General features: G+C 41.0%; 1 protein-coding gene across 2 annotated transcripts in view; it reads right to left on the reverse strand.

The window, feature by feature from the left end:
* Positions 1-2657: 2657 nt before the first annotated feature.
* cd276 (CD276 molecule) overlaps positions 2658-18339 on the reverse strand; it is a 90739-nt gene continuing 75057 nt past the window's right edge. Inside the window, exons 7-9 of one of the 2 annotated variants that reach the window (XR_533281.1) lie at positions 17161-17199; positions 16994-17060; positions 2658-3569 (exon numbers count right to left, since the gene is read on the reverse strand). Coding sequence is in view for 1 of the 2 variants with exons in the window: in XM_008404749.1 (XP_008402971.1) it covers positions 17177-17199 (23 nt within the window). In the remaining variant the exon portion in view is untranslated. The remainder of the gene's footprint in view (positions 3570-16993; positions 17061-17160; positions 17200-18339) is intronic. The other variant, XM_008404749.1, reaches the window with a different exon arrangement.

The raw sequence follows: 18339 nt of genomic DNA on the forward strand, positions 1-18339 counted from the left end.
ATATATATATATATATATATATATATATTTAAAAAAACAACTTTGGGGGAAAAATAAACTTGTGACTGTAAACTTGTTTATATACTTCGTAAAACCAGTTTTGATGGGGAAAAAAAAAAGTCAGTTTAAACAACATCAAGTATTGGTGTTTTTATTCTGGTTTCTGTTTGTGAATGTTTCCCCATCAGCTGTTCTTGGAGTTATGCCATGCATCTGTAATTATTTGTGTGGTTATTTAATGCTCAAGAACATTTTACATTCAAGTAAAGTTTGAAAAGACATGGACCTGCAAACATCACAACCACTGGAAAGCATTTATGTTTGTTTCAAAAGTTATATGCTCATCCCGATTCCCCACCATGGCATCTGCAGCTTCAAACCCAGGTGTATTGCCAATTTATATAGAAATTAAAGCCCTGACATCTTCATATGTTACTTCCTAAAATGCTAATAAAGCAAACAAAAAATGTATGGAATAACTAAATTACAATAGATTTTTCAAAGCAGTTAAAGGTACTTTTCACACAGAAATATAAACATTTGAACCAGGCCCTCTAAATCAGAAAGGCACTACCATATATGGAAAATGACAAATGTTACCACACCATTTTCTGTCCTCCATTTAGTATGTAGTATTAGGTGTCTTTTTAACATTTTATTGTGATTATACTAACTTCAACCAGGTTTGAGTTGCATGACTGGCAGTGTCCTCCAAAAAGCTCATATGCTGTAGGTCAACTTCAAACCTGAAAAGCTGGTTATGTGCAAAAAAGTGAGACCTGCATACATTTTAGAGTCTGGCCACCCCTAGACAGTCATTACAACTAAAAGAAAAATAGAAAATAGGGAACATCAGAGAAGAACAGAACTGGGACAAACATTTCAACATTTAAATGTCAGATTTTTAGTGTTTTGAATAAAAAATAAAGCTAACACCATTGGTGCCTCAAACAAACTGTCATTATTCTTTCTGGCTGCTTCCTTAGCTGCAACTTTGTTTATGTATGATTTGTTCATATTGTTCTTAATTCTTGACATGGAAATAAATTTAAATATTGTGAGTTTCAAGCTTGAACACAATGAAAGGTAATCAGTTATAAAAACTGTTTCTTTTTGTTTCTGAAAGTGTGTTTTTTTTTTTTTTTTTTAAGAAAAACATTTTTAGAAAAGAAAATCTAAAGCCTAAGTCACTGTTTGTGATGTAGTAGCAACCACCAGACCCCTTTTCACTGCCAACTGAACAGGTCACTTGTATTTGAATGCTATGCAAGGTGAATGCAATTTGGAATTAGGGATTGCAAAAGGCTTGACAGACTTCTAAATTAAAGAGAGCCTGCTGTTTTCTTCTTTTGTCTCACGAGAATGACTTTTTTAATTTCCAGACTGCACATCCAGGGGCTGAAAAAAAAATTGTGCTTCTTTTCAGTCTTGTCCTTTTTGACGAGAGAGAAAAAATATTTCTACACAAATACAGACAAGTGTTATTTTTTCTTCCAAGCACCAGTTTATACAACTGAAAAACCTATTTCCACTGGGCATCTATCCCCTCTTCCTATGAGATTTAGAAGTCTTTGCAGAGATTTCAGTATTTGGGCATCACTCGCTCGCAGAATACAAAAATATCTTCCAAGACTGGCACTTTCTTCCTTAATTCCCACTGCATTTCACCCCTTCCCAATTCCTGAATGAGAAAATGAGCGCTTCTCAGAGAAGAGCCAACCAAATAAACCCCTCTTTGGGCCTGGAGCCACTAATCTGTAATTTAATTTCACGCAGGCGTCTGGGGCGTGAGGACACAGACCAAGGTCAAGGACGACTGTACAGAGAGATCTGGATGTTTGGGCACAACCTGGGGTTTGATCAACACTCACACAGCTTAAACAGAGGACAGTGAGTGTTTTGTGAGTGTGTCTATGTGTTTTAGCATTCCTCACCTTGCAAGGCTCCTATCTCCAAGAAATGCTACGTTATGAGGATCCGCTCCTCCTTATGGGGCCCAAATCCTGGGCCCTACAGGAAGAATTGTTGTTTCTTCATGTCTTCTACTATGAGTTGAGTTTAGGGTTAGGCATGTACTGGTATTGGGTAGGTTTATGGTAAAGGTCAGTGTAAGGCTATAGAAATGAATGAAAAATGACTGGAAGTCAATGTAAAGTCCTTGTGAAGATAGAAAGACGTGCTATGTGTGAATGCGTGTGTGAATGCGTGTGTGCGTAGAGGCTGAGAGGTATTTCAGTAATGGTTACTGAAGTCAGACTTGATCCAAGGTAGCTATTCAGCATATGACAGCAACAAACATTCGCAGAGAAAATCCATTATTCAAAACGAGTAAAATGTTTGCACTGACTGAGCATCTGCAAACAGAGAGAGATTAGCCCCAAAATAGGACTGCGTCTAACTGGGAACAATTCAGCATGTCAGAGTTGATCTGCATGTAAATGAAATATTTGTATTACTTTGACCGTAATTCACGCTTTGCTCATTATGGAGTGTAGTTGGAAGATAAATCACCTAATGGAATGTGGAAGGGTGAATTTGAACAGCCTGGCTAATCCTGCGGTGGAAGGGAAGAAACGTCTGTAATAAACTCGACCTTGTTCCAGCTGAATGGAGATGGTGTCCCCACCCAAGAACAAAACCAATAACTACCAATGAGCTGACAGTTTCACCATGTCTCTTTAATGTAAATAGGCACTAGTTTTTTTTTTTTTTTCATTATTTCAAACAAATGGCTTTGGTATTCATACAGAGGCATATGGCACTGGGACTCGCTTAAGTACTTCAAAAAGATGCAATAAAACAAAATGTACACCCCCGCAGGCCAGAAGAGATAAAACATTCGGCGTCAGCTGTAGAAACTAGCCGAGATTGTCTTTCTTCATTAAAAACAATTTCTTACACGTAAAAGCTGTCGGGTCAGGGAGAAGGATCAGAGTGTTTCACATCCGCCATTTGCAGTTTGTTGGAGCTTCGCTGGCGTTCACTTTCAATTGCCTCGACTTACTGAATATAGGAGAGCGGCGCACACTGACAGGTACAAGTTACTCCAGCGACAGACGCTAATTAGCAAGTTGCGGTGTAATAGGAGAGCTGGGCTCTCTCTCTCTCTCTCTCTCTCTGGCAACTGAAGCAGGGTCATCTCTTTAAGTGTCTCACTTCCTATTAGACAGCAGATCTCTGGCACACGCCCCATCGCGACGCATGCAGAGTGATGTCAGTGACAGACAAAGGATCCTGTCACATCCTGTCGTTTTCAAAAGCGCCCGCCGCTCTTCGTGTCGCAGGCAACACGACTCATTCAACTGCGTTTACCCGCCGTTGCACGTCTCCGTCGAGAGAATGAAAAGAAGGCAATAGAAACTAATGGCACATGATGTGTTTATGTGTTTGGATGGGAACTCGAGGGAAAGCCTAAGAAAGGAGATGATGGACTCATCTTCTGCTCAGCGAGGCTTTGACATTCTGCAGGGGATGCTGGAAACAGTCTCCAGGTTGATGGATAGGTGGACTGGGATTACCCGCCAGACTCATCTCCTCCTTCTCCCACCCCGACTGTCTGGCCACGACTTCTGAAAAGACACACACACAAAAAAAACAACACACAGATAAGTTTGGGTTCTTTATGGTAGAAGACATGAAGAAAGAAACCAGAGTTTAAAAAAAACAAATCTAACCTATTATGTAGGAAAAAAAACATATTGCATAGAGATTGCAGCCACATACACTGATGAAGCATCAGATTACGACCACTCGCCCCTGTGGTGAGGTTGGTCTGCAGTGAATAACACTGATTATCTTTGAGTCATGCTACCTGTTAATGGATGGCATATATTAAGCAGCAAGTAGACATTTTATCCTCAAAGTTGATGTCTTAAAGGTAAGAAAGGCAAGTATGACAAGAGCAACTGTAATGGAAAGATGGCTAGGTCAGAGGAAACTGCAGCTCAAGTGGTTCGAGGAGGGAGCGATGGTAAAGCAGCGACGATGCCTCAGTAAACACCAAAAGCCCCATGAGTCACATGATGAGCAAAGGCCGCCCCACATGGTGCGACCCTACAGATGAGCTACTGTGGCTCAGGATGTTTAAGAAGTTAATGTTGGGATGATAAAAAAAGGTGATTCCCTGAATGCAGACTTCTTTCAGCAGGATAATGCAACCTGAGAAAAAACAAAAACAGTGCAAGTGCATTGCGGAAAAAAGGCAAACTGATTGAGGTAGTGTGATGCTAGTGTGTCCTGGAAACCCTTAGGTCTCATTATAAATAGTTATGTCATTTTGTGACTTTGACACGGACCACCTGCCTCATTAAGACAGTATTCTCTGATGACTGTGCGCTCTCTCAACAGGGTACTGAGCCCTGCCCCAAGCTAAAACTGGTTGAGCAATGGTTTGAAGTGCATGAACGTAAGCTTAAGATGTGCGCTTGGCCTCCAGATTCCCCCAGATCTCAACCCAATCCAGAATCTTTTCCCCATGAAAAAAAAAGAGATCCAATCCATAGAGGAGCCACATCACAGCTTACAGGAGTTAAAACATCTGCTGCTGGCACTTTGGTGCCAGAAATCACAGCACACACTCAGGGATCCGGCACAGCAAAAGAGGGAGCGACACACTCTTAGGCATGTTATAATGCTATGCCTGATTGGTGTGTGAAATAATTGGAACAAATACACTCCACACACATTTAACATCATGAAATTACCAACTACAACACCCCAACAACCAACACATCTCTTTAAATCAAGACATCCTCTCTGCGTGTCTCTTTGAGCTGCTCCTTCCTCGTAGCCCATGCGGACCACCCCACTGAGAAAGAAATTGTTCTCCTTGCATCATTAAACAGTTTGAATTAACTCGGGTGGAATTTAATTGTGTCACACATGACGTCCCCCTACTTGAAGCTTTTAAAGGCAGCGTAGCTTAGCTACAGCTATAGGCTTGGAAGTTTAGCATTACTGAAACCAGTTTTAAATGATTACGGTCCAACCGGTCATCAGGGAGGCGATTCATTTCAGCTCCCAGATATTGCACATACTATGTGTAATCGGAGAGGAAGTAATAATCTTTGACTTGGGATGGAGGAAATATCTGTTTGTGCTCTGTTCGGATGTCAGCTGTCTACACTTGTCATCATTCCTTTGTCTTGTCTTGTCTCGCCTTTTAAGAACTCGCTTCATAATCCATTCCAGTTATAGTTCGGTCAGGAAGCTGTTCGTAGCACATAACTGACACTAATTATCATCCCTTTATTATATTTTACACATGAGAGCCGGTGCGATGCGCTGTAATTCTGAATGAAAACCCTACAGGCACCGCTAACTGCTTGAAAATGTCAAAACAAAAACTGACGCAGTTAGAGAGTCTGCCGTTGCAAACGATGGAAATCTCAGCAAATTACAAAGGCTGCCAGAAAAAAATATCTGCTAAACGGAGATTCTTAAAGAAAGAAGAAAAAAAAATGCACTCAGGCTTCCATTTGCTCCCTGTCAGGATGCAATCCGACCTGCCATCTTATCCATCACCCAAATGAATACAACGTAATTCTCACACATGCATTGTTCATCACATTCATATCCCTCAATGTCCCCCGAGAGATCCCTAAGTAAGAGTGTTTCAAAGTGGATTGGTTGAGTGAGAGAGGGTCAGAGGTGAAAAAAGGAAATAAAATAAAAAAAAAAAAAACTACTTTCACAGAGGTGCAGAGCTATTTGGAGTCGTCTAAAATAACTCTTCCAGGCGAAAGGACTCGAAAAATAAAATCCCTTCCAACGTTTCCAACAATCAGCTTCTCTCAGTCAGGAGGATCCAAAGCAGTTGCGGCTGAAACGACGAAACCTCTGCCCTAACAACTCTGAGACAAGCTGATGGACAGATCCATTTAGTGCAGGTAAACCGGATCGCAGGCTAATTTACTAAGGATATAGGAGGCTGGTTACAAGAACGGTGCAATGGGTTTAATCTAACAAAGCATTAAAAACCACAATCTATCCTCATTTACATGAAAATGTTTTTTTTTTTTTACCTCCACCAGTTGTCTAGCTCAGCTCAGTGTACTTATAAAAAAAAAAATCCCCACCTCCGCAGCCATAGTTTTTGACTTTGACAGAAACAACAACAACAATCGGAGCAACTATCAAAGCCTGACGCCAGGCATCGCTCTGAGAAAGCAAATGACTGGGAATAACCTTGAAGACGAAGTCAGCATAATGAGGAAGCCGCTAAACTTTAGTGATACTTAGGAGAGGATTACCTGATGATGAAAAACACATCATGGCAGTTTCTCTGCACACAATGGATAATTACAAAGTATAATGCGCACCGCTCGCAGAGGAAACACAAGCTCTGCCTTTAAGGATACATTTACATTTAAGCAGATACCTTTACAAGCTTGCAATGAAAACAGGATCCCAAGGGTCCGGCAGGATACGAATAGAGAGGTGTGGAATATATTTAAACAGTGGTTAGACTCATCAGCGTGGGAAGAAATATAATAGGCAATTGTTATTAGGCTCAACCACACATGGAAATGCACTATCCAAGCAAACAGTGGTGCTCCATGGTCCCATTGGCATTAAACTAGCAGGGGAGATGTTTACATATCACCAACGTTAGACATTACTATTCATAAGTGACACCTCCAATATAAACAATGCCATCATAGTTGTTTTGAAACCTCCCATTAGGGAGTCTGATTTCCTTAATGGAGAAAGAAATGTTCAGACCGATTGTCCAGATTTGCTAACTAAGGTGTTGGGAGAGAGGCTTTACTGACAAGAAGTATTTTACTTCATGGTACAATCAAGTGATTTTGTAAAATTCTCTGAATTTTAGCGATAACCGACTTTGTGTTACTAGGGGGTGCTATTTTTAGTTGTATATATCCTTTATTTAGCGGGAAAAAACAATTCTTTGAGATAAAACTTTTCCAAGTGTGACCTGGACAAGATGGCAGCAAAAAACGTACAACAAATACCTGACGCAAGATACAAGACCAAATACACAACATACATAACCAAGAGGAATCATAATCACACATTAGGGCAAAGTGATTGGATTTATCTGTCCTTTGGAATTGATCTGAATTGCCCCCAAGGTAACGAGAGATGATAACTTTAAATCGTTCTCTAGACAAACGTGGGCATAAATATGTAGGAAGATCCCCAAGGATACATTTATAGTTAAAAACCAGCAAGTGAGGAAACAAAATCAAAATGCTGATGCTGGGTGGGATCAGGACCAACCAACAAAATCATATAAAATTGTAGTTTGTATTTTTATTTTTATGAACAATCAATTGTAAACATACAAAAAAAATGCTGTAAAATGTTGTGATTTATCAAATCTCCATGGTGTACAACACTGCAGAAAATTGTTAAGCTAATCCAAACGGTTTAATAATTTGCTTCTAAGGACCCAGAGATCCTTTATTGAACAGTTTCTAAGAGTGTATTTTTTAACAAATAGCGGGATAACATTCAGTAACACCATGGCACGGGGCAGAAGAGACACACAAACCTTTAGTTGGTCATCTACTGTATGACAACTTTTCAACAAAGCCCTTAAAAATACTACTACTGAGCTGCAAACTGCATTATTTTTCATACATTTATTAAAAGAATCCACAACAAAATGCCTGCTAGAATTTGGGGCAGGCTTGGAGCGATATAATTGGTTCGTTGCTTGAGTATTGGTTGAATACAGGACTGATAATGAGAAAATATACAGCTGAAGTCCAAAGAAAAAAAAAACCTTTAAAAGATGTTTTGGAAACCAGAGAAACTACGGATCAAACATCGCTTTAAACGGCGGCCAAAGTCTCGCTCATTAGAAGGAAAATGTAACAGGAATAGGGGTGACTTGGGATTTTTGGCATTAAAAAAGGTAGACACAGAGTACCTTGCAAAATTGTCTCACAGTTTGTCATGTTATAACGACAGATTGTCATGGTAACTCGAGAGGAGCTACAAGGATCCACAGCTCATGTGGAAAAATCTGTCGAGAAAACGGCTCCGTGTTGTAAGCCAGCAAGTTCTGCTTTTATGGAAGAATACAACAAGACAACAAAAGACTCACCTGTCAGATGAGGCGGCGTTAGTTAACTACGATAACTTTGATAATCTCTCCATCCAATTTGAATAAGTTTGAGAAATGTACAAATCAGAATGGGCAAAAAGGCTTCTGTCTCTGTGTGTGAAACGTGTAGGTACAGCAGATACACGAAAAGCCTTCCAACTGTTGGTGCACCTTTTCATTTTTATTCGCAAAAAATATATGCGTTCTTTTTCCTCACCCACACACGTCCGTCCCTATTCTGTGTCGGTCATAAAATCCCAACAAAACACATCTAAGTTTGTGTTTTGGCAAGTTTTCTATATGCCTCTTTGTTTACTGAAGCCTATAATATAGCCGCTCCCGCATGTTTTGTGCCTTGGGTTGATATTTTACAGGAACATGAGAGGATGTGGCAGACAGTTACTGGAAACAGGAAACACTGTTGAAATATGTAGACTCTGCAGGAGCAGGTCTCTGCGGGAGAAAAAAAGAAAAAGAAACAGAAGGAAGAGTCCTGAGCAGTGATAATTCACATAGGTCACAACACATAACAATGATCACCGCTTGAATGATGGAGTAATGCAGCAGCTCCCGCTACAGGCCTTTCCACTTTATCCCAATAACACTAAGCCAGAGTGAGGCATCTGACAGTTCATTCTGTTGCCACAGTGTTATTCGAAAGCAGCGGCATGCATCACGCACACACAAAAGAAAAGAAAAAAAAAATCATACCCCTTAATCGTTTTTTTTTTTTTTTTTTTCCCCCCTACATGGTATGGCCCAGCCTCTCTCTAAAAAAAAAAAGGCACTCTGCAGCCCCCCTGGTGTTAATTATGAGATCCCCTCTCTCCCTCCCTTGCCCCCCTCTGAGCCTGGGTGGGACATGGAAGTGCATTAATCTTGATTTTTCACTTTAGACTAGAGGATCATTTGAAGAGACTCCTGTGGTAAACCCCAAAGGCGAGGTGACTCGGTACCTGAAGGAAGATAGCGGGATGAGAGAAGAAAGACTCCCCTGTTTGTTCAGCGCACATATTGGGATGCCGTCCACCTCTTCAGGCAAGTCAATCATTTACCTTACGGGCCTTATTTTGTCAGCGTGTTAATCTGGATGAATATTTAGAGTCACACAGGACGGCGCAGCAGACGTCTCCCACCTGTGTTGTGATGGATTTGCTCCCAGATGCGGCGTGAAGGTGAGTGTCACCTTTTAAGATGAAATGAGCGAGAGCAAGTGACTTTCAGGAGTTCAGTCAAAGAGTTAACGTTCAGCTAGAGGCGCGGTTCAGCCCGACACCAACGCACGATTCGCAGGGTTTGGGGTTCCTGAGAGCACCTTTTCTGATTTGCACGAAGTCTGCGTATTCAAGCTGTTGTTCAATTAAAAATACTTCTGTGTTATTAGATTACAGGCACTGCCTCGCCACGCTCTTATTAGCAGACTGCGCAAACTAAATGGAGTGTGTTCAAGTGAATGCACAGGTCATTTCAGCAAATGAGAACAAAATTTGTTATTTTTAACTAATGAACCAATTGAGTGTTAGAAAACTTTTAGGATAGCATGTTCTTAATCAATTAAAACCTCATGTAAACTCTGAAATACATTAAAGAAATGCATTAAAGATCTGTTGTTGTTTTATTAACCTTTCAGACCTAATGGTTACAGTCTACTCTGCAATCCCAAACGTGGAGACGCACTGATCAGATTCTATGCACCACAAATCTGGAACAGACTTAGAGGAAACTGCAAAAGATGCTGAAACACTGAAATCTTTTAAATCAAGATGTAGAGTCTTTAATAAACTTGGGTGTAATATGGATCAGAACGAACTTTCACGGGTGGTTTTACTAAACCAAAGTGTAGCTTTTGATTCTGCTGACCGCTGAGATTTGAATATTTATAATATTACTGAATTTTGTTAGCCATTTTAGCAAGTGTTTTATTACATTGCCAGTTTTCCTCAGTTCCTCATCTTCTTTGTTTGCTTGCTTTAATCATCTGAATGCTTTTTCTACCTCAACCCACCTCTACAAAGGATTCTTTATTACACTTGTCTGTATGAAAAGTGCCATATAAAAATAGATCAATTTGCTACATCTCAGTTGTGTGCAGCATAAAAAAAACTTTTCAGTCCTAATTCACTTTCTAACAATCAGCCGCTCTGAGCACCATTGTTAAAGAAATGGTGCCATGTTTTTTGTTTGCTTTTTGTTTTATTGTGATGCTTCTTCCTCTTAAGTTAATGAAGAAGCTCTGAGGCGCAGAGCATGCATGTAGAAATATGGCCATTGCAGCTCACTCAATCTGCATGTGTGCAAATTTCTCTCCAAGTTTCGTGACCACGCAACGATGTTTGCAGACTTCAGAAAGCTAACCATGAAAGTTCTGGGCAATATGTTCTGCATATTCCCATCACAGTGGGGGGGCTGCTCAGCGGTTAGGGTTTTTTTCTTTTTTTGCCATCTTTAAATTTTCCTGTGTGGAACAAATCCTCTTTGATAGGGCAAAGCTTTGTAAACAATATGCTGATATTAGCTTCTAACTAATAAGACTTCATTCAGTTTAGAACCTGTCTGCCAGGCATGTAGCGCTTGATGTGAAAAGTTTTTAAGACCCAAGAGAAAACTCACTTTGTTTTAACATTGACAAAGCAACAATCACACATGGATTCGACAAGTTTTCATAAAATGTCCTTTTCATCCAGAGGAACAGGGTAAACTGCTTGAGAGAGCAATGTTAGAAAACGCAACTTCATATAACAATGATAATAACGGTGTATAATATCATTAAATCTAGAGATTTAATACAACTATTGACTTTCTGCATATGTTCCATCCATCCGTACAGGAGATACTCATTTCATCTGATTGTACTCGGCATCAGGATCTGGGATCTTGTACTTTAGGTCATGATCCACGTCTCGTGTTCATGTAAAAAAAAAATTATAATAAATTTGTGGACACATTTGACTGTACAGAAGTCACATAGCACTTGAGCCTCCCGCAGACTTAGTGCGACGCTCAGGAGGAACCCAACAGATGTCTCATTCGGACAGCGGGGAAGCACCCAGGGTGTCCCGTCAGACCGTCAGTTCCCAAAACCACACACACAAAAAAAAAAGTTCACAGGGTATAAAGCTTGTGGTATTCAATGGACTCCGTCTCTTAAGTCTGCAGGAGGGTTAAAAAAATCAACTGCATTTTGGAGCCTTACAACACCACTCAAAGGCAACACGGTCAAAAGACTTTCGATGTTGGACCGGACAGACAAAGTCCCATGACACCCTCACCAAGTCTTCAAAGACCCTGGGCCCGTTCTCCAAGGCCATGAGGAAAAATCACACAACTCTTCCTGAATCTAAGCCTTGACAACGAGAGTCAGAGCCTCCTTTCTGACACCTAGTAAGTACGCTTTCTCTGCAAGGCGGAGAAGTGTGATGCCTCCATGGTTCAGAACACACTCTCCTGTTCCCAATCCAAAACACTGGGGCAAACACGGCAGTATGCCAGTCTTCTATAAGTTACCTTGAATTTGAAATATGGAGGCTAAAACAAGCAAAGGTTAATATGCTATATAAATCTAGGAATCCTTTATCCTGCTAGGTATAGCCCCTATTTTGAGTTTGCAGGGTTTTTTAATCATTTATATGCTGCTACCGCTCGCAATCCGGTCTCATGTCCACTTTCCAGTATACTCACGCACTTCTTTGTGTACACTCATGTATTTCAGCATCAACACACCGCTGATTTTGTATCTCCCCTCTCATCTGCAACATGAGTAATCTATAGTGGTTAATTGAGCTCACAGGCAGCTGGTTTCAGTGAAGGCTCCTGTGCCTTTCTAGAAAAAAAACAGGACCTCTCTAGAGAAGTCAGCTCTCTGTCGAGAGGCAAGCGGAGCAGAACTCTCCCTGCGTTCATTAGCTGTCATTGATCAGGGATCCAGTCACTGTGCAACTCCTATCAAAGCTCCCATATTACCAAGTTTCATCCCCTTAAAAAAATACTACAAAGGCAAGAAAAAAAAGGTAGATCAGGCATGACACGTTTTATATTTGATTTTTTTTTTTTGACTGGACTATTTGATGTAGATGCCAAGGTTTTCAACAGCACCAGAAATTACTACACAGCACAACTGTCCATTGCAGTTTGTTTTTGATTAAATATGAGCTACTACATTTGGTTATTATTACATATATATATATATATATATATAACAATGTTCTTTATTATATTATACATAATAAAGAATGTTTATTAAAGACTAGAATCATTTGAGCATCTGTCCCAAAATTACACTGTTTACAAAACATTTCACTTTCTTAGACACCTGCATCTCAGACATTTTTTCAAGGTGTCCAACTCCAGTCCTGGAGGGCCAGTGTTCTTCAACTTTGATGTGGGCCCCTCTGTCAGCAGTCAATGACCTGCTGATGACATAACTCAGGTTTCAACGTACCTGAATTATGTCTTCAGCAGGATTCTGTAGAATTTGGGTGCATGAAGAGGTAATTCAGGGATTTGATTCAGATGTGCTGGACGTCGAACACAAAAGTTTGGTCTGTGACATGCGCTGCCTTGAGGATTGACACATCATCATCAACCTATGTGACTGTGTCCATCAAAATGTCCTGCGACTTACGGATTAACTTCACCCCCAACCCTCAATCTGTGGGCGCAAAGACAACGAAACAAAAGTCTGGTCTGAAAGAGGCTTTCAGCACCTTTCACTGTTATTGTAACATTAAAAAACCTCCCGTCCCATTGATTACTGTACATCTGGCAGCTGCAGCTTCTTAAAATACACTTAGGTTAGCTTTTCTTGCATTCCACCATTTTTGTATCTCTGTCGTCCCTGGAGAATAGCGCACCGAAGCACAATGCTGAATGTACTGAGAAAACTGTGACAGAGCAAAGCCTGAGCCGTGACAGGGGGGGAAAAAGTATAACAATGAGATGTATTCTCAACATGACAGGCCAGAGATTAAGTGAATATATAAGAGCAAAATGAATCGATATTTCCCATATTTGCCAAAGAACCTTCCAGGGGGCCGTTATGTAGCACTAATTGTACCTATAGGGGACATTTTCTAATGCAATCAGCACTCTCATTGGAATTCACCGAAACTCTTCTGGTGGACAACCGGGATCACCCATGCTGCTCCTTATTTCACTGAGTTTCCTTTACTCCCTTTATGCCGACGTTTTCAATATTTCTTCTCTACTCATTTGCAGCGATCTCTGGCCATGCCAAGGCTCAGTATGATTCCCTTAATATATAATTAGATTAAAGAGAAAATATGAACCCAGGGATCATCCATGTTCTTACACTTTGTCCCCAGTGAGGGTAGTGAGGGGTGCTGGCATTTTGGGTTCACTCTGGACAGGTCGCCAGTCCATGGCAGAGATTTCCATCCACTTCATAAAAATATAACGGTGAGGTTTCTCTGCACCATGTTACCTGCAGGATATATTTTCACTTCAGATGATAGAATATGTTCAATTTAGTGTTGAAGAACATTTATCTGGGGGCTGCACAGTGGCGCAGTTGGTAGAGCTTTTGCCTTGCAGCAAGAAGGTTCTGGGTTCGATTCCCGGCCCAGGTTTTTCTGCATGGAGTTTGCATGTTCTCCCTGTGCATGCGTGGGTTTTCTCCAGGTACTCCGGTTTCCTCCCACAGTCCAAAAACATGACTGTTAGGTTAATTGGTCTGTCTAAATTGCCCCTAGGTGTGTGTGTGTGTGTGTGTGTGTGCATGGTTGTTTGTCTCTGTGTTGCCCTGAGACAGACTGGCGACCTGTCCAGGGTGACCCCGCCTCTCGCCCGGAACGTTAGCTGGAGATGGGCACCAGCAACCCTCCCGACCCCACTAAGGGACAAGGGTGTTAACAAAGTTATGTGTTGGGATGGCTCGACCCCTTTGTTGTAGCAAAGTGTGTACCTTAAGTCCTGACCTTAACCCGAAAGAACACTTTTGGGATGACTTAGACAGGGGACCGCGACTCGGGCCTTCTTGTCCAACGTCACCTTGTAAATAGACTCATGTTAGAGAGGTCAAAAAATGAATACACACGTCACTAAACCTTGTGAAAAGCTGTCTCAGAAGAGTTGAAGGTCTTAGGGTGGGCAGACAATATAACCTTGGGGATTAAGAAAGAGATGCAACTTTGTACAATCTGTCATTTTCGCCGCAGTTGGAATAAATGCTTCTGTTCTAACTAAGCTAGATCTTGTTAGCATATTAGTTTTGATGCATCTAATGTGACGCCATGGCATTTTTACCTAAGGTTAACATGCTGTGAAAATCTAATACTATTAGTGAGTTATAGTTTTAACAGACAACATGGACAGACCACTAATGTTGACAGCACTCTGCATCAAATATCAAGTGACCTCTTTAATATGTGTCTGCATGCGCTGAAAGTAATAAAACAATTTTTTTGTTATTCCTAAACATCAGTCACACGTGACCATGTATTGATAAGGAAGAGGTTTTTATAACTAAAGTGCTTCCTGACTCTGAAAGGACTTAATTAAATGCAGAGCCTTACTTTATTAAATAAGATATGCTGCACTCTGCATAAATGCATAAATCAATAGCAAAACTGCCACAGAAATATTAGAATAATTGATCCGGGGTGATTCAGCAGCAAGGAGGTCCGGGGGCTTGCAGGATATTAGCTCGACGTAATAATCTCGGTGAAGGTCAGTGGATACTCCAGTAATGACAAATGTCCTCTCTTTGACTCCTGCTGGTCAGACTTTATTTTGGCTGGTAACAGGAAATTACTTTCTGCACCTTTCATCTTGTTCCACTCGCTGTGTAAGCTGCAGCTTTACGGCAATGACCAATCAGGGTATCATAAAAACAAGCTGTAACTGTCCCGACTCGTCATAAAAAACATTCACTCAGCTGACGTCAAACTGCTGGTTATTAAAGTAAGAATTAGAGGCTCTGTGAATACCACACAATACCGGCACGAGTGACTTTGCAAAACTTCTGTCTGTCTGTGGCATGTCTGAGGAAGATCAGAGAGTTAAATGTACCACTTTTGTACTGATAAAAATTGTAGTTAAGTTTTTCTTCTCAATACATCTGCACCAATTCTGGAGGAGTGGAGGAACAGAAATGCGTTGGGATGGCAATAAATAAACAAACAATAAATATAGGTCAGAAATGCAAACTAATGACATTTACAACCTGCAAACTTTAATAACTGCAGACCTCATGCACCACACCGACCGACATGGTTTTATTAAAAGGGTCTTTATCAAAGCAGCATAAATATTAATTTATATTTATGCAAAAATGAAGCCAAAAGTGTGTGAGATTTATTTTTAGTTTGGACTTTTCTTCTGTTTTTCCAGTCTGCTGGGGATGACGAGGAACCGGGATGAAGAGACAGCAGTGATGAAGGTTTATTGTTGGGAGACAAGAAACAAAGTTGGTCAGTAATTTTTTTTTCTTCTTCTTTAAAAGGTCAGATTGCTTGAAAGCGTTCTTCTTTTATGATACTGTTTACTTGCAATGAAACACATGCTGTCATCATTGCTTTGAATAAAAAAAAAAAGCATCACAGTCAATTAGCCACTTCTATTAAATCTGCACCTAAATCAAACATTTATCAAATCATCAAGAACTACATGGAGAAATGTTTAACTCCTGAAGAACGCTTCAGGGAGCCCAAAGGGTTAATGTCTGCACTGCAATGGCAGCAGGCAGCAGGGTGCTTCGTGGCGCCTAGAAGGGCATTTAAGAGGCAACCTCTCTCCAAGAGAAACATCAGAAACAGACTGACATTCTGCAGGAAGCAGGAGGATTGGACTGGGGTAATGGAGGTCCCAGTGAACTGTCCATCAGACGACTGGGAAAAGGGACTGTCAGGACAAGGTGATTAAACGCAACTCTGAAGTTTGTGTCATGTAGAGAAAAAAAAAACAAGACGAGCGATTAAGTGGCGCAGGAATCAAAACACAGACGTTTCGGTTTTATGAGAAAATAAAAATGCCCAGATCACGATCCCAATTTCCGTTGTTTTCAACAAACAAATCCCAACAACACTGAAGCAGTAAAGGTTGCAAAAAAAAAATGGCAAAACTGTTAATCGTTCGTATAATATAGTGAGGGCTGTGCGTTTCTCGAACTGACAGATTTATTGGCACATGTTGAAACGGTCAGAAAATAGTCAACAGAGCAGATATTGACTATCTGCACTCTGGAGAAACCAAGAAAGGCAGCATTAAATGTGTCAAATGTGCCAAATGTAATGGGCCACTAATTATGGGCTTGTTGTATACAGGTCAGGCTTTAAGGTGCTTTTCTCAGGGTTGAGAAACAAAGAAAAGGAAGTGAGAGGAACTGCTAGACGTCTTTTCAGTAGCACCAAGAAACAGAAATGTGTCATTTTTCTTTCAGGGTTTCAAATCACAAAACCTTGGTGCAGCCATCTAAAAAGGAGCAAAACTCATCTCTCTGTTTTTAAGGTAACTCATAATTATGAGTGTTTAAGCAGCAGTATACGCAATTAATGGAAGGTTATTGTGGGGTTTTTTAAGGGAAGCAGTTAGATTAAACCTCAAGTGTTTCAGAAACTTACATTTTTTAAAGTAAAAACCATAACAATGAAACCATTGGTTATATTCACATGATAATCTCATGTTTACTGGGAAATCCTTACAAATTAGCAATTGTCCAATTTTTTAAAAATGTTTTAGAGAGAAAGACTGACAGCCTGTGCGACTCAAACCCAACCTATTTACCATTAATAAGACCCTGACCCCGGCTTTGATTGGACTAGGAAAATCCTAACAGATAAAATTAAGCAGATATTTCATATCAGACAGTGACCTTCTGATTTCTGAAATGATAATGTCAAGACTTCTAATATTTCCATACTCTCTAAAATTAATGCAGCCTATCTTCATTACAGCAGCACTTACCAATAACCTCCAGTGTGTGTGTGAGACACTGTGTCCTTCAAAGAATTCACACAGAGTGTACAAGACGCTAATGACAACGGAGGACGAAGAAAAAAAAAAAAGCTGTCACCACAGCAACACATACATGTGAATACATTTGAAGAAAGAGACTGAAAACCGACACGCACCTTCACTCTGTCGTTCTTAGCTCTTCAGTGGCGTCATCGCTGGAGGAAGCAAGAAAAGAAAAAAAGAAAAACGCACACATTAAGACATGATTTCAAAACATCACAAACTGTAAATATTTACATTGAGAATAAAACGGAAAGATGCGACGATAGGGCATCCTTGGTTGCACAGTACGATGCGGGCCTAATTCTGTTTCACAACCCCTCCCTCTCCGCCGCTCCGTCTCTGCTCACCAACGTCGCCATGGCTAACAGGAAGCAGAGGGCACGACGTTTTATTTAATTAGTCACAGCAGCTGAGTGCTCATGTGGAACCAAACAGGAGAGGTAGATTGGGGTAGTGAGATGGATAGGCACACTCCCACCGGGCCTTGGCTGGGTTGTCAGAGGAGCACAGATTACATGACAGGGAGCGGGGCTGGGGGTGGGTGATGGCTGTGGTGGTGGGTGTTGTTTGGCAAGAAGATGAAAATGGAGCTTGTACAGGGTGAAGGAGGAAGGAAGGGGGGGGGGGAGGATTCATCCCAGAAAATGGATTGCCTTTAACTCCACAAGTATCCAAGCCCTCCCTCAAAAGCACTCGCCGATGGTTTTGTCTAATACGCCAACAAGCTGCCATCGACTGCTTTTATTAACTGTGACAATGCTCATTATTCCAAATGATTTAGAGGCTGCTATTTTTTATTTTTTATTTTTCCTCCCGTCTCGTCTCAAGCTGATCCGTTGGCCTTTTCCTCGCGGACCAGAAGATAACCCCCTGCAAGGGGCGCAGGAGTAGCTCAGCGCGCGGCAGATGCCTGATGAGCGTCTGAGTCCAATAGAGGAGAAGCGTTTCTCCAACAACCGGCTCGATCAAACACAACGAAAAACATCAAGAGGCGTCACGCGTGGGGAGAATCTGTTAGAATGCGATCGGCTCATGCGGTGTAGATTAAAAATTGTCTGAGGCATGTAAATATAAGTTTCTGTGCTTGTTATTATCCAATGGATGGCGCAAGAAAGATCAGCAGGCTCGCACACGAATAAAACATGCTCCTCTCGGTGTGGTGCCGAACCGCACCAGGAATGCAAACGGTGAGCTTATTATATGTGCAAACCGCTAAGCAGTGGTGTTCGGGGAGCTCTGTTAATTAGCACTCTTGAAGATATCAAGTGACCCACATCTAATAGTGAAGGGAA

This window comes from Poecilia reticulata, linkage group LG3 (assembly GCF_000633615.1).
Source record: "Poecilia reticulata strain Guanapo linkage group LG3, Guppy_female_1.0+MT, whole genome shotgun sequence".
Taxonomy (NCBI): domain Eukaryota; kingdom Metazoa; phylum Chordata; class Actinopteri; order Cyprinodontiformes; family Poeciliidae; genus Poecilia; species Poecilia reticulata.